The 21,836-nt window shown below is 42.9% G+C and overlaps 1 protein-coding gene across 19 annotated transcripts in view; it reads right to left on the reverse strand.

The window, feature by feature from the left end:
- Nucleotides 1–736: 736 nt before the first annotated feature.
- NRCAM (neuronal cell adhesion molecule) overlaps nt 737–21,836 on the reverse strand; it is a 377,012-nt gene continuing 355,912 nt past the window's right edge. For 11 of the 19 annotated variants that reach the window (XM_069764771.1, XM_069764766.1, XM_069764763.1 and 8 more), the window contains 5 exons: nt 19,038–19,151; nt 18,421–18,570; nt 13,949–14,080; nt 12,866–12,944; nt 737–3,561 (listed from right to left, as the gene is read on the reverse strand). In XM_069764771.1, the coding sequence (XP_069620872.1) occupies nt 3,324–3,561; nt 12,866–12,944; nt 13,949–14,080; nt 18,421–18,570; nt 19,038–19,151 (713 nt within the window). In that variant the 3' untranslated portion in view covers nt 737–3,323. The remainder of the gene's footprint in view (nt 3,562–12,865; nt 12,945–13,948; nt 14,081–18,420; nt 18,571–19,037; nt 19,152–21,836) is intronic. The other 8 variants (XM_069764776.1, XM_069764775.1, XM_069764779.1 and 5 more) reach the window with 2 other exon arrangements.

Genomic DNA, 21,836 nt, shown 5'->3' on the forward strand with positions numbered 1-21,836 from the left:
TTTTTTTACATTAAATATATATTTTTTTTACTTTTCACATGATGATCTGTTTAAAAAAGAAAATCCAAATTTATACTGCCAGCAAAAGACTGACTCAGAACCAATCTTTTCTATTAAAGCATCTTATGAGCCTTTGCAAAAGTCATGGTGAAGGAAAGGAGAGCAGGGTCAGGTGAGACATCAGGTGGATCCTGCATGATCAGCTGAGTATAGGGGAGTTACCTGCAATTGTAATCCTGCCTCTGATGATTATGAGACAACTGAAAACTCTCTGTGAAGAACAGAAAGTAGGAGTCTAAAAAAATCAGTAGTTGCCAGTCTGAAAATTACAAAATATATACTTTTTTTTATATAGAATGTGATCTGAAAAAATTTTCCAAAATTTTCAAAATAATAATTTTAACACAAAAACAATAGGTCATTTTGTAAGTATATATTTCTTTTTATTCCAGTATAATCAGTATAAGTTCTAAACTACCTATCAGACATTTATGGTATATTGGATTATCTATTTAACCCAAATCAGCTTTCATTCATCTGTCTATGATGTCATATGTCATTGTCAGACAATAGGTGTAATTTGCAATCAGACTGCTGTAAATTGCAGAGTTTTGATGCCAAGAACCAAAAGCTAGAGAAGACGTGGCAGATATCTAAGTATCCCATTCTTTACATTTTACAATGTACCGGTAATTCTTATCAGAAGAAATGTAAAATAACACATTCACACAGCAGCTGAAACTTGAATACATTTATTAATATACAAAATGTTGTTTTTACACAAGAGAGTCTGCAGGTGAACCACAACATGCACAGCTTGTGTTAGCATGTGTTACTTGTCCGGAGGTCATTGATCAAGGACTAAGGCACAATTCTCATGCTCTCTTGTGTCAATTCTAAAGCATGGCAGAGTCACATTATGAAGAATATGCTACTTTTAAGGACGCAGACAGGTAACCTTGACAAGCAGACATCTTTTGCTATATAAATTGACACAACACAGAATTATGTCACAGTGATTTCCCCTTGATAAAAGACCATCACAGCCACCGATAAGCTATTGAAGTCTCTTTATCACCGGATACTGCCTAGTTGTGCTTTGAAATAAGAATTGTATCATTTCTTTGCGTTCCTTCAGAACCCAATAAAGGGGTTTTCTGGTCTAAAATGAAAAGTCTTAAGTCACGCTGTGCGTCAGCAGTGAGGACTGGCTGGTTTCTGAGTCAAGAACGGCGGTGATGTATGCGATATGCATATTCCCAGGCTGGACCCATCTAGTGAATGCGGCCTCGCTCCATACATGTGCATAGAGCGAGGCCGCTCCCTATAGAAGGTGGCAGCCACTAGACTGCCGCTCATTGCTCCATACACTTGTATGGAGCAAGGCTGCGTCCACTAGATGGCTTCTGCCCGGGAGTATGCATATTGCATACATCACCGCCGTTTCCGGATCAGAAACCGTCAAATCCTCACAGTGCACATAGAGTGACTGCAGACTGTTCATTTTAGACCGGACAAACTCTTTAAGACACTAAAATATGTTGTAATTCTAGAGGTTAAAGGGCTGATACAGAATGTAAGTTGAGGAAGGGTCAGGAGTGTATACCCAGCTGCCAAACTTGTGCTTTATTCCTATAGTAACTGAGAGGAGGAATGGTAAATGTAACATACTGGCACAAGTTACAGAAGTCTGCAGTAAACACAATAGTTCACTATGTCATTTCACAGCAAAATATATGCATTTAAGTAGATGTCTTGAAAATTACCATGCACTCCATTGGCTATATTTCTTCTTATACAGTACATAACCTTTACTTTATTTCTCTGTCACATCTACAAGCATAGAAGCGTCTAATCTTTCTGTATATTTACAAATTGAACAAAATATCTACATATAAAAGCTCACTTAAAATTAAACTTGATGCAAGTTATGAAAATGCAATATATTGGCAAATGAAACTGAGCATTGCTTCAACCATAGGCTGTTATATCATTTCATATGAAGCTAAACCACAGTATTGGAATAGTTTACGTAGCCACGAGGAATAGTTTTCATCATGGATAACATCCCTCCTTTCTACTTATCATTGGAGGGACTGTTCTCTTTTGCAGGATTTCATTCTGGCGTTTTGTTCTTTAGCTCTAATGGGATCACAAGGAGACACTGCGGACGAGTCGTCCTAGGTGCGATATTCGCTGAGACACTTTGTGGGAAGCCGATGGGTTTGTGTATATGGCTCCCAGTACATGCTGTGCATTCCTTTCTCATATGATCACGGTTGGTGCTATGGACACTTTGCTGTTCATAGCGACGTCAGTAAACAATGGACCTGCAGCAGCATATAGACAATTTCATTTTACAGTGTACAATAGAGATTTTTTTTTTAAATCTTTTTCCCATAATGCTTTTATAATGTCTTTATCATTTACACAATTTACATTTTTGGCAAAAAAATACTGTAGTTCATCAGTCTGTGCTAACATACCCAGCAGAGCAGTGCATCATGGAATGCATATCAAATAAAGGCACTGGAAAATATGCAGGGGGGTTTCGTGAAGCCAGGTGGTCTTCTAACGTCCCCTCAGTGACTGTGAAAAATACAAATCCCAGAATGCATTGCAAAGCTTATCACTTTATGGAATTGTTTATAGCCTGATTTATACATGGTGTACAAAATACAGCACTGTACGTATAATACTTTATATGTTGAAAGGGGTATAAAATAATGGGAGGAGAGTATATATTTGGGTCTGGGTAAGCATCAGCGAATGTGTCATACTTAAATCATTTAGCCGCCATATAGATATATTTACGTTCTAGTCTTTTGTAAAGACATGGTTGAGTATACAATAAATTCACCCACTTCACCAGCAATGTCCACATAGACATTGACGTTCTACACATTGTCACACTACTAGAATACTGACAAAAGGAACGGACTCTATACCCGAGTGTCTGACCAAGGACTGTATAACAAAGGACCATACCATGGCTTACATACACTGGCTGGTAAGTGGCAAGTGGACCATTTCATGCATTAGAGGTTCAGAAAAGAAACAGGACTTTAAGCTTACTTCATTTTGCTACATTGTAGATTCTGTGCACGTTTCTGTAGAAAAACAATACATCCTGAACAAAAAAAAAAAGGATGAATATGTTGTACCATGAAACCGACATCCAGGATCACTTACAAGTCCTTGCATTTAGAAAGTACTGTTCAACGCATGGATAGCTCTACGTCGCGTGGACCATTGAATGGAAGCTGAGTGCATCGAATGGAACGTGGCAGCTTGCAAAAGAGAATATGACCACTTGAAGGTGACTACACAAAGGAATTCATGGCGTTGACAGGAGATGGAGCCTCTGAACTTTCATTGCCTTCTACAGGTTCTTTTTCTTTTTTGCCACTATATTGTCCAATGAAGGAGCCATCTTCATTAAACTGCCCATTTACTCCTTCTCCATAATCCACTAAACTGTCATCGCTGTCTTCTTTTTTCACAGTTCTGTCTGACGGGGTCCGGCTCCCTTTCTTAAGAGGTTTGTGGTCCTCGGCATCACTGGTAGACAAGAAACTGAGTTTAGCTATGTGGTAATTATTCAGATCATGATTAAACACGAAAATTAATCCAATTTCCAACAACCAGACTTGTATAATAATAGTGTACAGATAGCACAAACATGCTGTAACCCATTGCGAAAAGGTAGTTATGGGTTATGTTACTGGTCTGACACCTGCAGGAAGTTCAAGAAAAGAATGGCCTGATTTTCAGAAACCTGTCCGCAAGCTCACAGAAGAACACAAAGAGAAGACATTTTTTTTCCATTCTCTCTAATTCTGATTTTTATTGATAGCGTAATGCCAAGATGCTGTGTAATTTTACTTACAGGAACACATGTATGTAACTTTTACTGAAAGGAAACTTCTATTATTATAAGCCACTGTATTGTAAGATTGCTAATGTCCATTCTTTCCTTCCAAGTAACCTAAATATCCTATAAATAATGAAGAATACACAATCACCCAGGAAAAAGAAATTGCAATAAGCTGTATGTTCACATGTTATTGTTTTAATGAAAAATGCAGCATTTTAATGTCCCTACTAAGTGACTGAGATTTCTGAAAGCTCATGCACAGCTTGCAATTTTCACCCATTCTAATGAATGGTAAAATAGCACAAAAAAAAATCAAAAGCATCATAAAAAACGCCAGCAAAAATGTGGTAAAAACGTGCATTTTTTATGCAGTGTTCTTTCCACGAGAGACGTTTTTGAAGGAAAAAATGCAGTAAATACATTATGCATGCACATCTCCTATAATTTTTATTAACATCCTTATTGTTAGGTGTAGAGTTCCCACTGCTGCACAGGAGGAATCTCAAACAATGTCCTCTGCGGTCTCCCACTCTTCCCCAGCCGCAGTGGAGTCTGCTCAGCAGAGACGTCGGTCCCAGTGCCTGGCTCAAGCTGATACTGTGCGCTTGGCTACTGCTGCCTTTCCAGGCTCTGCCTTTGTAGCCAGTAATGGTCAGCAGCGAGCAGGAGTTTCAGGGACTAAGTCCTGCTTTTCCCATACTGAGCATGCCCATGGGACAACCTCTCATTGGAGGTCGGAGGTCACATGCTCAGGTCCTCTAGCGGCTCTGATTGGACCACTAGGAAGGTCCCGGAAGGCTACATCAGCCATGCGCTAGTATAAACCTGTAATCGTATGTGTGTGGTTGTATGCCTGTTCAGGTGATTGCTCCTTAATCATTCCCATTCCTAGAGTTGTTGAATGTTTGCGAATGATGGAGCTACCTAGCACCTGAGAGTGCTATCCTTAACACAAGAGCATGATTCTTACTGCGCCTAACCAGCAGGGACCACCAGTGTGGCGCCTTGTGCAATTGGAGCGCTTTCCTAACGCTTGTAAGGGTGGTTAGTGGTGTCCGCCAGAGCAGCGCAGTATGCACTCTGTGCAGTAATCTTTAAGTAGTCCTGACAACCGGTCAGTGTAGGGTGGGAACTCCCACTTGATCTCAGCATCTGACTCAGGGCGTCCTCAGGCGCGGGCTCAAAAGCCACCGAGGGTCAGAGCGGGATCAATCACCAGCATAGTGAGGGTGAATTTCAGGGATCCCACTAGCGTCCATCTGCTGCACCCTGTGACTGCTAAAAGGGCACAGCATTTCCTTAGTTTCCCTGTGACTCTGTGAAGCAACAGAGTTCGCATCAGTTCATACCAGGTGACGGAACCCGAGTTTAGTCCGGCGTAGTACCGCCATATAGTGCCGTCATTACCTCGCAGCAGGTTCCATCTCTGCACGGTGGACCCCAGGCTGCGAACGCACCTTTTATTATCTTTATATTTACTTGGTGCGTTCTGCCAGCCCTAACATTATACTAGCGCCAGGGTCTGGCTAGTAATGGCGGATGAACAGCGACTACAGCGGTACATCCAGCAGCTGGAGGGCAGGTTGGTGGCTCTGGAACGCACAACCTCGGATGTTACCGCAGTTGCTGTTCAGGCTGCTAACGTGGCTGCAGCAAGTTTGTCCACTGCCACCCCTGCTCTGACATTATCCCGTCTCCCTTTGCCAGACAAGTTTGCTGGTGACAGTAAGCGGTGTCGGGGATTCATGAGCCAGTGTGATATACATCTTGAGCTCCTGGCTGCACGTTTTCCCACCAAGCGGGCTAAGTTGGGATTTACGTATTATATCCTTCCTGTCAGACAGGGCGTTGGAGTGGGCTATGCCGTTGTGGGAGCGCAACGATCATGTGGTGCAGAGTGCTCTGCGGTACGTGAGCATTCTGAAAAAGGTATTTTTGGGACCTCGTGTCACCCATGATACAGCGCTTCAGCTGTTGGCATTGACACAGGGTTCATCCATGGTCAGCCATTTTTCTATCCACTTCCGGACTTTGGCATCTGAGCTGGATTGGCCGGATAAAGTCCTCATCCCTGTATTCTGGATGGGACTAGCTGACCATGTGAAGGACGCCTTGGCTACTAGGGAGATTCATGCCACACTGGAGGAGCTAATAGCAATATCTACCCGCATCGACCTTCGTTTTAACGAGCGAAGGTTGGAGCGAGCCCAGTGTAGGCAGAGGTTTCAGCTGGCTCCCACCTTCACCAAACCTCTGGATTCTTCGGTCCAGACGTCTGAGCCACATGAAACCATGGAGGTGACATGAGCGGGGTCTAAGTCCCTAAGATTGCCTTGCGCAGGCGTGTACTATGGAGGACAGAGAATGAACTTCAATCCAATATTGCGGCCAGCATGCAGCCAGCGGGTAAGGAGAGGGTGAATCAAACACCTGAAAACTCCGTCCATATGACCGAAATCCGGTCCCGCCAAATTCAGGTGACAGGTTCCCTTTAACACCAGGAACAGGCACTATGAATACCTGGTGATGCCCTTCGGGCTCTGTAATGCTCCTGCTGCTTTCCAAGACTTTGTGAAAGATCTCTTCCTGGAAATGCTCACCACCTCGGTCGTAGTCTATCTGGATGATATTCTCATCTACTCTCCAGATATAGACTCCCACCGGAGAGATGTTTGCAAAGTCTTCGACCTCCTACGGGCAAACTCCGTCTATGCCAAGTTGGAGTTGTGTGTTTGAGCAGGAGTCCTTGCCTTTCTTGGGCTATATCATCTCCGCCCGGGGGTTGGCCATGGATCCTGCCAAGCTACAGGCTGTGATGGACTGGCAGGAACCCCATTCTCTCAAAGCGGTGCAGCGCTTTATGGGGTTCATCAACTAATATCGCCAGTTCATTCCCCACTTCTCAACCTTGGTAGCTCCCCTGGTTGCCCTCACCAAGAAGGGAGCTAATCCCAAATTGTGGTCGGAGGAGGTCTCCAAGGCCTTCCTCTCTACGAAGTCACACTTCGCTAGCACTCCCATTTTACATCACCCCGATGTTGATAAACCATTTATCATGGAGGTGGATGCCTCTTCTGTTGGTGCTGGAGCAGTTCTCTTCCAGAAGGATGCTCAAGGTCGGAAGCATCCTTGCTTCTTCTTCTCCAAGACCTTCTCAACGGCGGAGAGGGATTATTCCATCGGGGACAGGGAGTTACTAGCCATGAAGTTGGCCTTTTCAGAGTGGAGACACCTCCTGGAGGGGGCTCGCTATCCCTTCCAAGTATTCACCGACCACAAAAATTTGGTATATTTACAAACTGCCCAGCGGCTAAACTCTCGCCAGGCCAGATGGTCCCTATTCTTCTCTCGGTTCCACTTCACCCTCCATTTTCTCTCCGAGGAGAAGAACACTCGTGCCGATGCTCTCTCTCGCTCATTAGTGTCATCAGAGGAGGAGGAGCCTCAGCTTAATGTCCCTTCAGCGAGCCTGAGAACTGTGGCCCCAGTTTCGCTAGAGTCTGTGCCTCCAGGCAAGACTTTTGTTCCACCTAATTTGCGACCGGAGGTTCTCTCTTGGGCCTACTCCTCCAGGGTGGGTGGGCATTTTGGGACCAAGAGGACATCTGAGCTCCTGGCGAGGATGTACTGGTGGCCGCATATGGCCCGTGACGTTGGAGACTATATTCGGGCGTGTCTCCTGCGCCAAGAATCGGTCTCCTCGGCAAAGGCCTGCTGGGCTACTTTACCCCCTGCCGGTGGCAGACAGGCCCTGGGAAATGGTTGGGACGGACATTGTGGTGGGCTTACCCAAGTCTCATAGCTGCACCTTTATCTGGGTAGTCACCGACCATTTTTTCAAAATGGTGCCTCTTCCACGGCTACCTTCTGCACGGGCCTTGGCGGCGTTGTTTATTAAGCATGTTTTCCGCCTACACGGTATGCCAGACAGAATTGTCAGTGACCGGGGTCTCCAGTTTGCATCTCGGTTCTGGAGAGAGCTCTGTCATCTACTCAGCATTGAGCGGAATCTCTCTTCCCAAGACGAATGGGATGAAGTGAGGGGGCCAACCAGACTCTGGTCACACACCTGCAACATTTTGTTTCGGCCAGGCAGGATGACTGGGGGTCCTTGCTACCGTGGGCAGAGTTTGCACTGAACAATGCCGAAGCCGACTCCACTGGTCAGACTCCATTCCTCCTTAACTATGGCCAGCATCCGCGTGTCCCTGTGCCCATGCCCGTGTCATCCACCGATTCTAGGGTGGCAGACTGGGCGTTTGAGGCAGCTGACATTTGGGACCACACACAGGATGCCATCCGGACCTCCAAGGAGAGAATGAGGGTCTCCGCCGATGTACATCGGCGCCCCGCTCCGACCTTTGCTCCTAGCGACTTAGTGTGGCTCTCCGCCCGTAACATCAGGCTGCGAATTAAGTCCACTAAGTTTGCCCCTCGCTACATTGGTCCCTTCAAGGTCCTGTAACAGGTCAACCCTGTGGCCTATTGGTTGGCCCTTCCTCCACGCCTAAGTACGACAGACACCTTTCATGTGTCCCTCTTAAAACCCGTTCACATGTCCCAGTTTTCTGAGTCATCTGCCGGGACATCGGGCTCGTCTACGGACAATTACGAGTTGAATGCTATTGTTGGGTGTAAGGTGGTACGTGGCAAAAAGTATTATCTGGTGAATTGGAATGATCATGGCCCAGAGGACAGGACCTGGGAGCCTATTGAGCACATTCGGGCTCCTCAGCTCATTGCTGCCTTTGAGCATAGCGAGGCCCAAGGAGGGGGCGTAATGTTAGGTGTCGAGTTCCCACCACTGCACAGGGGGAATCTCGAACCATATCCTTTGCGGTCTCCCATTCTTCCCCTGCTGCAGTGGAGTCTGCTCAGCAGAGACGTCGGTCCCAGCTTCTGGCTCAAGCTGATACTGTGCGGCTGGTTACAGCTGCTGCCCCAGGTTCTGCCTTTGTAACCAGCATTAATCAGCGGCAAGCAGATGTTCCAGGGACTAAGTCCTGCGTTTCATCTACTGAGAATGCCCGTGGGATGACCTCTCATTGGAGGTCAGAGGTCACATGCTCAGGTCCTGTAGCGGCTCTGATTGGACCACTACGAAGGTCCCGGAAGGATACATCTATAAAAGGATTGCATGTCCGCTCGGCCATGCACTAGTATAAACCTGTAATCGTGTGTGTGTGGTTGTATGCCTGTTCTGGTGATTGCTCCTTAATCATTCCCATTACTAGTTGTTGAATGTTCGCGAATGTTGGAGCTACCTAGCGCCTGACAGTGCTATCCTTAACACAAGAGCACGATCCCTACTGCGCCTAGCCAGCAGTGACCGCCAGTGTGGCGCCGTGCGCTATTAGAGCGCTTTCCTAACCCTTGTAAGGGTGGTTCGTGGCGTCCGCCAGTGCGGCGCTGAACGCACTCTGTGCAGTAATCTTTAATTAGTCCTGACAACCAGTCAGTGTAGGGTGGGAACTCCGACTTAATCTCAGCATCTGATTCAGGGCGTCCTCAAAAGCCACCGAGGGTCAGAGCGGGATCAATCACCAGCATAGTGGGGGTGAATTTCAGGGATCCCACTAGCGTCCATCTGCTGCACCCTGTGACTGCTAACAGGGCACAGCGTTTCCTTCGTTTCCCTGTGACTCTGCGAAGCAACAGAGTTCGCATTAGTTTATACCAGGTGACGGAACCCGAGTTTAGTCCGGCATAGTACCGCCATATCGTGCCGCCATTACCTAGCAGTAGGTTCCATCTCTGCACGGTGGACCCCGGGCTGCAAATGCACCTTTTATTATCTTTATATTTATTCGTGCATTCCGCCAGCCCTAACACTTATTTTTCCCTTGAATAATACCAGTGGAATAGTAAGATTGTAACAGGAGATGTCATACACCTCTTCCCCTAAAGACAATGCCTGAAACGAGTATATTTAAATATGTGTTTGTAACGTGGTTTTATTGTATTTCGTGAGTAATGTGATTTGTTAATCTGTATAGAGTTCCATTGGCACCAAGTGATACCGTTACTGTAATGCAATGTAATTAATGTGTAATATGAACAATATATAGGATTTATATAGGGAAAGCCTAGGGTTAGAAAGGGGAAATATACAGTTGTGGGAATACTAGATATAGGAAGTATAGTGCACACGTTAAATTGCCAAGCAACTGACCGCTGGGGCAGACAGAGTAAAGAGGTAATTAAAGATTGGTCCAGCCCAAAGAGGGAGGGGTTAGGGACAGTAAAAGGCAACCACTTCCTGGTTTTAGTAAGTTGGTGAAGAGAGTTCATTGGTGACATTTGCTAAGATGAGTTCAAAGTGCAGTGGGCTGCTAACAGAAGCAAGTACAAGTTGTGCTGGGCGGTATGACGCCTTACTAAACTCCTTGTGGCTATTCTTGCAACATCTGGAGCTCAAGGCTCAAGTCGGTGGCTATGGAGAGCACAAACACCTCTTCTGCACAGAGGAAGTGGGATGTGAAACCTTGTGAAGGAAAGGTTATGGATCTCTACTATACTGTGAGGCCGGACAGAAAATCTCTAGGGCTGACAATAACTGTTACAGCAGGGATAGTTCAGGAGGTAACATAAGTAAAGCGGGAAACTGTGCTACAGAAACAAGAATACTGTGTGATTCAATCCGATGTACTGCAACTGTCAAGTAACTGTTAATTGTTAATACATATACAGAACTGAAGAGAGCTGAGCCATATAACTGGTAAGTGAATGTAATGCACCCTACACGAGATGGCACACTGGGTCACAATTTATTTGTGTGGTGCCAAGGCATGGCAATGTAGCCCCTCGACCCTGACTACCACCCTGGGCACATTACAGAATGCTCCATTTTCATTGCACATACTAGTCGTTTTTCTGGAAATGTTGCTGTCAATCAAGCTTTTTAGAAATCATATGTCCATCCTCTGGTGAATTAATTTATTCTTAAAGGGGTTATTCATGACTATTTTACTGATGACAAATGCTATGAATATCACATTAGTGTGGGTCCTACAACTGGCATAACCAGCTGTTACCAACTCTGGCAGTGGCCGGATATATCAACAGTGTATGGAACAGAACACCACATCTCCATATACTGTACAGTGGCCGTTCTCGATTACTACAGCTGAGTACTAATAGGAGTTGATCTATACTACATGGGAGCAGCCACCAAAACTCTAAGCAGTTGTGATACTTTCGGTAAATTTTTTACATCTAGCCACTACTGGATCTGGTAACAACTGATCAGTAGGTATGCAGGGTGATGGACATCACTATCAGAATAGTGCAAAACCTCTTCTATCAACAGGTTTCTGTTTGTCTACATCTTCATATAAAGGCTGAATTTTAAAGCATACAATAGGTACAGAAAGTATTCAGACCCCTTTAAATTTTTCACTCTTTGTTTCATTGCAGCCGTTTAGTAAATTCAAAAAAGTTCATTTTTTCACATTAATGTACACTCTGCACCACATCTTGACTGAAAAAACCCCCAGAAATGTAGAAATTATTGCATATTTATTAAAAAAGAAAAACTGAAATATCACATGGTCTTAAGTATTCAGACCCTTTACTCAGACACTCAAATGCTGTCCATTTCCTTGTGATCCTCCTTGAGATGGTTCTACTTCTTCATTGGAGTCCAGCTGTGTTTAATTAAACTGATAGGACTTGATTTCGAAAGGCACACATCTGTCTATATAAGACCTGACAGCTCACAGTGCATGTCAGACCAAATGAGAATCATGAGGTCAAAGGAACTGGCCAAGGAGCTCAGAGACAGAATTGTGACAAGGCACAGATGTGGCCAAGTTAACAACAGAATTTCTGCAGTGCTCAAGGTTCCTAAAAGCACAGTGGCCTCCATAATCGTTAAATAGAAGAGGTTTAGGACCTCCAGAAGTCTTCCTAGACCTGGCCGTCCAGCCAAACTGAGCAATTGTGGGAGAAGAGCCTTGGTGAGAGTGGTAAAGAAGAACCCCAAGATCACTGTGGCTGAGCTCCAGAGATGCAGTAGGGAGATGGGAGAAAGTTCCACAAAGTCAACTATCACTGCAGCCCTCTATCAGTCGGGCATTTATAGCATAGTGGCCCGACGGAAGACCCACCTCAGAGCAAGGCATATGAAAGCCCGCATAGAGTTTGCTAAAAAACACATGAAGGACTCCCAGACTATGAGAAATAAGATTCTCTGGTCTGATGAGACAAAGACAGACATTTTTGGTGATAATTCTAAGTGGTATGTGTGGAGAAAACCAGGCACTGCTCATCACCTGCCCAATACAATCCCAACAGTGAAACATGGTGGTGGCAGCATCATGCTATGGGGGAGTTTTTCAGCTGCAGGGACAGGACGACTGGTTGCCATTGAAGGAAACATGAATGCGGCCAAGTACAGAGATATCCTGGATGAAAACCTCTTCCAGAGTGCTCTGGGCCTCAGACTTGGCCAGGGGTTCACCTTCCAACAAGACAATGACCCTAGGAGTGGCTTCAGAACAATTCTGTGATCATTCTTGACTGGCCCAGCCAGAGTCCTGACCTAAACCCAATTGACCATCTCTGTAGACAACTGAAAATGGCTGTCCACCAACATTCACTATCCAACCTGACGGAACTGGAGAGGATCTGCAATGAAGAATAGCAGAGGATCCCCAAATCCAGGTGTGAAAAACTTGTTGCATCATTCCCAAGAAGACTCGTGGCTGTACTAGCTCAAAAGGGTGCTTCTACTCAATACTGAGCAAAGGGTCTGAATAATTATGACCATGTGATATATCAGTTTTTCTTTTTTAATAAATTTGCAAAAATTTCTACATTTGTTTTTTTTTCAGTTAAGATGGGGTGCAGAGTGTACATGAATGAGAAAAAAAAATAACTTTTGTGAATTTACCAAATGGCTGCAATGAAACAAAGAATGAAAAATTTCAAGGGGTCTGAATACTTTTTGTACCCACTGTATATTTGTGCCCAGAGAAGTTCATTTACCTGTATTCACCAAATGTTCCGTCATCTTCTTTCATGGGCTGTATCTCATTGTCTGCATGGGCATCTTCCTTTTCTTTTACTATTTTTAATTAAAAAAAAGGATGGAGCGTAAGATAAATGAATGAATGAATGAATGAATGATTGCATACGTAGCATACTGCTTATTAAATGGAAACATGTATCCAGAAACAAGTCGTTTGCCATGAATCACTTTGTTCCACTGACTGCTCTGCCATGTTATTTGCATTGAAGACACTAAAATAATTTTAGGAATATCCTGTTTTGGTCCTGGGCAATTATAAACAGGTAACAGGAATACAATATATAGCACCTATATAATTAAGGTTTAAAGGCCAATTTCATAATTTGTAAGGTAACAACAGCTTTCTCACGATCTCACAGTACTTACACTAGTGCCCGAATATATATCAGAGGCAAACGGATGACAATGATCTCTGGCATGCTACCACAATGTGTATATTTCTAATCACATTATCATTCATTTATTAGTCTGAAAAAATAATTAGCAGAAATATACAGACTTTTTGTCTCTTTTTTCATGAAGTGGAATTTAAGGATTTTTGGGGAATGTCCTACTATTACTACTACATCACTAGATGTGGATTTTGATGACCCTGTTCCAAGGCCACATAAAATGCCTTTAATGATTGCCTATTGACAATACAGGAACTTGATCGGGGTTCAACTCACTTTCATTTTTACATATCAACGACTTACAACCATTCTTCTCCTCTCCCTCCTTTCACATATTTTACATTATTGTTGGCAACATATCCCCTATTTAAATACTGGCCCAGGAAACTGCTATCTTGTTTTGGAGGTGGAAGTGGGCCCATCTCTCTTTGGCCACTGTGCAGTATGTCCGCCCCTGGGTAAACCGCCCATATGAACGATTGTCCTGTTTATCATTGTCCTTTACTTTTTTGACTTGCCTCTACTCCCTCTGCCTGTGTTCTGGATATTCAGCATTGTCTTAAGATTGTGTGACTATCACAGCCATAAAGTTAAAATATTATATGGAACCAATTTTCCAAATCTTCAAAAAATATTTTCCTGTTTTACCTGGATACTTTCCACCTTTATTTCTTCGGATAAAGCAAACTATCAGCAGGACTAAAATCAAGAGGGCTACAGCACACATCAGACCAATAAACCATCCTTGTGTGGCTATGTCAACTTGCCGACTGGCCATGGCTAAAAAAAAAATTAGAAGTACAGAAAAATCAATGGTTAAAAGAAAATGAAGATTAGACTTTACACAAAATAACTAAAGAGAGAGAAAAAAGAAGAATCAGATAAGAGAGAAAGTGTCATTTACTCCTTTCAGAATGAAATGTCAAACATTTATATGAGTTTCTCATCAAATTCACAATTTATTATCAAATGCTTGTTGTTTTCTTACTGTAAAGATTAACAAAAAAAACACAACATGCAAAAAATATGACCAAGCAGGACAACACCATTACACCGTCCACTGACAGCCTTGTACTATGCCATTAAGGCTACACAGCTTATAAAAAGATTATGATGCTTTATGATTATTATCAGAAGCTAATTTCAGAAATTCTTAACTAATAAATCATTTCCATAGCTTGTATAAGGGCAAGTTAATATTATGAACAAAAAGTTTTCTGTAGAGGTCAATGTATCCAAACTAGCTCCATAGTGAACCTCACATATTAGTGTTCTACACATAGTAAGAATATAGATATTTGCATTCCAACAACGAAATAATTGTTACTTATGGCAATTGCGTACTGGTAAGGAAAATTAGCTTTTGTGGACAATGTAAAACCCTAATGACTGTAGAATGATCTTGACTTGGTGAAGAGCAAAGGTTTGCTGTGCCCCTTCATAGCAGTTGACCTATCCGTCCATATTGAAAAACTTTCCAGTGAGAAATCATGTATTTTAGCCACTGAATTGCACCCTGTTTTAACCTTTGCCTTTCAGAAAAACTCTAAAAAGACACCTATATAATTTCTTTTTTAATGGAATGTTCTTTTGTCGTTATAATTTTTAGGCTGTGGGCCACAGTTTTTGACAATCCTGTGCCCCAGTGCAAAATATGGACCAAAGGTTCAGTGTTAGCCTTTTAATGTAAATTCTATCAGCAATTAGTACATTATTACTCAAATGATCAAATAAATGATTTCAAGCTAGTACTGCTCATTAACAGTACTCTTGACCTCTCATCTAGCTCCACTCCAGAGGTGGCTACAATCTCTGAACACCCAAAAACTAATCCACTGTTTTCAAAGCCCATGAATTGGGTGCATCAGAGCAGAGGAACTTTCTTAGGAAAGTCAGCAACTTAAGCATATTTTATAGTTTCATAGGGTTGAAAGTAGACTTAAGTCCATCGAGTTCAGCCTAACATGTTGATCCAGAGGAAGAAAAAAACCCAATGGGTCAGACATTGATAGCTCCATATTAGGGGAAAAATTCCTTCCCGACTCCACATACAGCAATCAGAATAGATCCTTGGATCAACATCCCATCACAGAATCTAGACCCAATTACTTCTAAAACCATGTACGTGGATTTCATACACTGTTTTGGTGGCAGTGCTCATGTAACTTCTGTTGGATGTTGATCGCAGTAGACCTGCAGGCTTAGTAGTTAGAACTGGAGCCCTGCAGCACTGGGGTCCTGGGTTAAATCCCACCAAGGACAACATCTGCAGGGTGTTTGCATGTGGTCTCTGTGTTTGCGTGGCTTTCCTCCATGTACTCCTGTTTCCTCCCATACTCTATACCAGTGTTCCCCAACTCCGGTCCTCAAGAGCCACCAACAGGTCATGTTTTCAGGATTTCCTTAGTATTGCACAGATGATAACTCCATCACCTATGCAATACTAAGGAAATCCTGAAAACATGACCTGTTGGTGGCTCTTGAGGACCAGAGTTGGGGAACGCTGCAGTATACTGATAGGGAATTTAGACTGTGAGCCCCAATGGGATAGTGATAATGATGTATGTAAAATGCTGAGGAATATGATGGCACTATATAAGAGAGTAATATAAATATCAGATACTGAAACCTATTTAATTCTTTCAACTGTTTATAGCTTCTGATTGTACATTTTGTATTCTGCATATGAACTTGGGGGAACCATCTTCACATATTGTCACCCTAAATTTTACTTTTGTTAACCATATGTGAAAGGAGTATTCTGTGTAATATGTATGAAACGTTTAATGGAGGATGAATCCCCCACCCATTAGAAATCACTATATTGACAGACTATATTGGGACACCTACATATTACATGTACAGGAACCGTTATGACTTTCTGTTCAAATTCCATAGGCATTAGTATGGATTTGGTCCCCTCTTTGCAACTAAGACAGCTTCAAGATTTTTAGAGTGTGTGGAGGAATTTTTTGCTCATTCATCCAGAAGAGCAGTGAGGTCAGACACTAATGTTGGACAACTGCGTCTGGCTCATAGTCCACATTTTAGTTCATCCAAAATGTGTTAGAAGGATTGAAATAAATACTTTGTGTAAACCCGTGTATGTCCTCCACACTGTTCTCATTCAACCATGCCTTTATATACCTTGCTTTGTGCATTGGGGCACAGTCATGCTGGAACAGTAAAAAGCCTTCTCAAAACTGTTCACACAAGCTGGAAGCATACAATTGTCCCAAATACATTGGTGCTTTGTAGCTGAAGAATTAAGCTATCTCTTCACAAGAACTAAGGTGACCTAGTCCTACACCTGGCAAATAACACCACAGCATTAAGCCTTCTTCACCAAACTTTATAAGTGGCACAATGCATTCAGGAAAAAGAAGCATGATTCATTACTCCACCAAATTATTTTCCACTGCTCCAGTGGCACTGCGCTTTACACCACTCCATCCAATGCTTGGCACTTGGAAACACATGCAATAAAGCACCCAGTGCAGTTATTGTGCTGATGTTAATGCTAGAGGAAGTTTGGAACTATGCAGGTATTGAGTCAGCAGAGCGTTGGTGACTTTTATGCTCTATGCGCCTTAGCACTTAGTGATCCTGCTCTACAACTTTAAGTGATCTGTCGCTTCATGGCTGAGTTCATTTGCTTTGTAAATGCATCGACTTTTGAATAATACTGTAGCGCCGGTATCTCTACATGCTGCCCCTCTTCCCAGGCAGAGACGCCGGCTCACTCACCACCGCAACTCCTGTCCCGCATTTCCTCCTTCCTCCCTCCCTACTGATGCCCAGGGTGCACGCACTGCGCGCAGATTCCTTGGCACCATGCTTAAGGTGCGTGCGTTGCCTCCTTCTTAAAGGGGCCACGCGCCGTCCTAAAGTGTCCTCAGCCAATGGCTAGTTGACACCTTCTATTTAAGGCACCTCCTCCAGCATGGAGGTGCCTAATCAATGGTGTTAGTTAGCCCTATGCACGCTTGCTAGTTGTCAGGTCCCTAGTACCCGTCAGTCAGTCTATATTGCCCCATACCTGTCTGCCCGTACTTGCTTGTCTTTCTCAGTTTCAGCCAGTCTAGTCCGGACCTGCCTGCGCCCATCTGTACATCAGCCGGTCTAGTCTGCACCTGCCAGTGCTCATCTGTACATCAGCCAATCCAGTCCGCACCTGCCAGTGCTCATCTGTACATCAGCCAATCCAGTCTGCACCTGCCAGTGCTCATCTGTACATCAGCAGGTCCAGTCCGCACCTTTCAGTGTTCATTTGTATTTCAACTGGTCCCTGTCTGCAGCCGTGGTTCCAGCATTCCTACAGTTCATAACAGCATCTACTGTTCCTTCCTTCGGGCCGTCCCTGCTTCCTGCCCCTAGGGAGTCAGCTGCCATCTACCCGAGGTCAGTCCTCATTTAGCACCTGGTCCCACCTTCTTAGTCTCTCCTCGGATCGCGGTATTGTATGCCGCTGCGTAGCCAAGTTAGTTCGGAATTAGTGAGGCATCTAGTTACGCTCCTCCAGGCTTTCCTTAGGCCTCAGCACATTGGTCCCACTACCCAGCCCGCAACAAATACCACTCACAGTTGATGATGGAACATTTAGGTCATAAGAATTTTCATGATGCAATAGTGGCATCCTATTACATAAGCTTCTTTGAAGGACTCATTCTTTCGCAAATGTATGTAAAGCCAGATTGTATTGCTAGTTGCTAGATATCCTAAACATTTCACAATAGGACTGAATAAAATGAATTTAATAATTAGTATGTGTATCCCAATAGGTTTGTTCACATAATAAATGTTACACCATCTACTCCAAAATACTTTGGCCCCATGTACTTCCTAGTAATTGCATGCACAAAATATGCGATTAACAGATGTCAACATGGGTGATAATGCAATTAAATAACAATAAGAAGAACCTCAAATCTAATGTTATTTGTATATGCTTTCAGATGTCAATATATACAACATGAACAAAGAGGAAGTAACCCTTTATTGGCTGTTCTCTCATTGAAATTATGATGGAAAATTCTAAAATTGACAGATTTTCCCCTTTACAAAGATGGAGATGTCCCTAAAAGATGTGAGGCACATGAGTTGCTGCACAAATGCCTCACCTGGACCTGTCTGAAAAGTTTCTTCTGAATACAAATCTGTATGATCATCAGAATAAACTTGAACTTTATATGATGTTCCAGGAGATAAGCCCTTTAATACAAAGGCGCTCCGAGTACCATTTATAGTTTCCTCTTTCCAATCTTCTTTGTCTAGGAGAATTTCAGACAACATAGGAATAACTTAAGAATATGTAGGTTCTGATCAATTGCACTAACGTAGCATGCGAGGAAATCTTTATTATTAGACATTATGATATTGGATTTGAAGCCATGGGTCCAATCAAATGGGATTCAAATGTATGGACTCAGGGTAAATGGATTTTAATTCAACAAAATAAGCTTCACCCAATGCATCAGTTTAGGCTTTTGGATAGAATAATGAACATAAGGGGACATTCTTTTATAGGAAGAAAACTCACCACAAATGTATTCCCATTAAGGATGATATATTCTCTAGGGAAACTCTGAAAAATTGGCCAGTAATCTTCACACATAAATTATGAGAGTCAATCATCTATACGTAGGATTTAGCTTGCGTGACAATACAATGTATTTGGACTCGATTTTAAGGGGTGTTGCTTTAATGTATGGTTATTTTTATTTAAATAGGTTCTTACTCAATTCTACATATTTAACAAAGAGCCTGGTATCTACGTTCTCAAAATTCCACAGGACAGTGGCAGATGTTTCCGCAGCAGTGATATTCTTGATCAGTGGAATAACTGGCTGAGCTGAATATTGAGTAAGGAGACAGAGATTAATCTTCATAAATGCACAACATTTCTACATTGCAGGCATGCTTCACTACTTAGTGCTCAATTTCTGGAGAAGAGATTTTATCACGCTAATCTAGTCATCCCGACTCCAACCAGAGCTCAGTCCATCTTAGAGCGTGCTATATATGACTCTAAGGTATTGTACTTAATCAGCACATGCCCATTGAAGTGAGTCTGTCAGCACAAAGTGTCTGTTCAAACCAAGCACAGGAGCTTGGTGCACCCTTGGGTAGGTCAAGAACTTCAGTACACCTTCCAACCTACGTGTTTTCCATCTTTTTCCATGCTCCTCTTCCTCAATTGACAGCTCTGGCATTACAGCCATGATGAAAGATGTAAAGCAAGTAGGTGGGAAGCTGCACTGAACTGTTTGGCCTTAACAAGGACCGCATCAAATTAACAATAGTTTGTGCTGAATTCCTTCAATATTAGTGTTACCTGAGCATAGGACTACTCAGTAGACTTTATTGTGGAAATATTAACGTAGTTATCCAAAAGAATAACGCTATGAACATGCAGGTAAGGGGGTTATTCTGCCTGTAAATAGCATTTTGACACTGTGCGACTGCTGCACTAAGAGCCCCGCTGCCAGAACTAAATGATCTTTATTCCCCCGGCAGCCTCGCTCTTTCAGTCATAGGGATGGCGCTGGCCTGGTTTCAGTCACCGCTCACTGGATAGCAGTTGCTGTAACCACACCTCAGTACTGACTGACAGCCAGCTCAGCCGGTCGTCAGTCAGTGTCGGGGGCTCGTTACAACTACCGCGCTCTATGAGCTGAGCGTTGACTGAAACCAGGCCAGTGCTACCCCGATGACTGAAAGAGCCAGGCTGCCGAGGGAATAAAGTTCATTTAGTTCTGGCAGCGGGGCTCTCAGTGTCAAATAGCTATTAACTGGCAGAATAACCCCCCTATCTGCAGGTGGTTTATAGCGTTATTGTACATGACAGGTTCCATTTAATGTAAGTAAAAACTAATAATTACATGAAAAAACTTCTGGAAATGACAATGTTTCCCCCCAATGATACAGAGCAGAGAAAACAGTGAAAGACTGATATATCAAGCATACAGAAATGTTGCATATTTTACATACAACCAAAAGAGTCATTTTAACAGCCATGGTTACAATTAAAGGTTGGATAAAGGCCAACCTCGTAGCTGTTAATAAAGTTGAACTTGGTCATGACATGTTTGACCATATTCATCCTTTATTATATCCTACATATATTGTTACAGAAATTCACTTGTTCCCAACCAATGACATGAATGTCTACTGTGTATCCTTAGCTTTAAGGATTCATTTTACTATTCAATACAATTAATTAACATAAAAGACTTGTCTATCTCATACTGCATGCATATTTCATCTGTTCAATCTAAGATGCTAAATTGCAATTAAAAAATAAGCTTATCAAAATGCTGGGTTTTTATTCTCCTTACATATGCATTATATTTTACGTAATGAATATTGGTAGCCACATTACTAAAAATGCATTTGTATCTATTTTGTTTAACCGAAAACAGCACTGCGGCTAGCCCACACGAGGAGGTATTGATCCTAGTCATTGCCTCCGTGGAAAGATATGGTAGCATAATGTGGAATAGAAGGAACTTTGTGTGAGCATCTAACAGGTTCCAGGCATATGACTATGCAAGGTTAATCCACTTAGTAGGCAATTGGGTACAAATAACCCTGATATTTTTTGGAAGTGGTCAAGTCTCAAGCTGAAATTAAAGGAAATGTGTCATCAGAAATAACCAATTGTTTAAATTACGGTAGGTTTTTGTTTAACATTGTACATGTACATTAACCACAATAAGTGGCACTAAATGCATGAAGGATTATAAATAATCTAGTGATAGAAAATGCATAACTGGTAGAGTAAGGTTAACCTAGCTGGACCAAAGTGTTTTTTCATCCTATTTAAATGATTCTGACCATGACTTTTGTATAAAAGCATTTAATGAGCTTGTGCAAAGGTCATTGTGCAGGTAGGGAGATAAGCATCAGCTCTGATATTGTAAGGAGATGGACATAATGCCCACATTCTACTGTGAAGAAACAAGCATATTGCTATAATGTGAATAGTGATATGTGTTGATGATGTTTATGTTAGTTAAATACGGTAGTTAGAATTAATGTTTGGGACTAGTCCACAGTGGGAGGGGCTAAGCTGAAGCAACATGAAACCGTTCCAGTTAGAAAATAAGAGTGCATATAGAGGAGACCTAAGGTCTGGTGTGAGTGCTGCTACATTTCTTGGGTGTCTCTAGAAATGAGAGGAGACTGGCAGAGGGATATCATGATCTGGAACAGAAACAAGGAAGAGTAACTAAGAGACAGAGTGATTTATGAAAGACAGGAACTGGGAGGAGACATCTAGCAGTGAGTCCCAGAGTTTATAAGTAACTGGCTTAGACAGAACAAAATTCGCAACACAAAGATAGTGCCCCAGGTGAGAGTTTCGGGGCGTCAGCATCAAAGAAGATAAGTACGGGCCACACTAGCAGGAAGTAGCTCCCCTACGGGGAAAGAATGGTTGAGTAAAGGACTCTTGCTAGCTGAACTGTAGTGTTGAGCTGGGTTGTGGTGAAGTAGTGAGGAATTCTGAAGACAGAGGACAAGTAGAGAAAAGGAT

Source organism: Ranitomeya imitator, chromosome 4 (genome assembly GCF_032444005.1).
Source record: "Ranitomeya imitator isolate aRanImi1 chromosome 4, aRanImi1.pri, whole genome shotgun sequence".
Classification (NCBI taxonomy): Eukaryota; Metazoa; Chordata; class Amphibia; order Anura; family Dendrobatidae; genus Ranitomeya; species Ranitomeya imitator.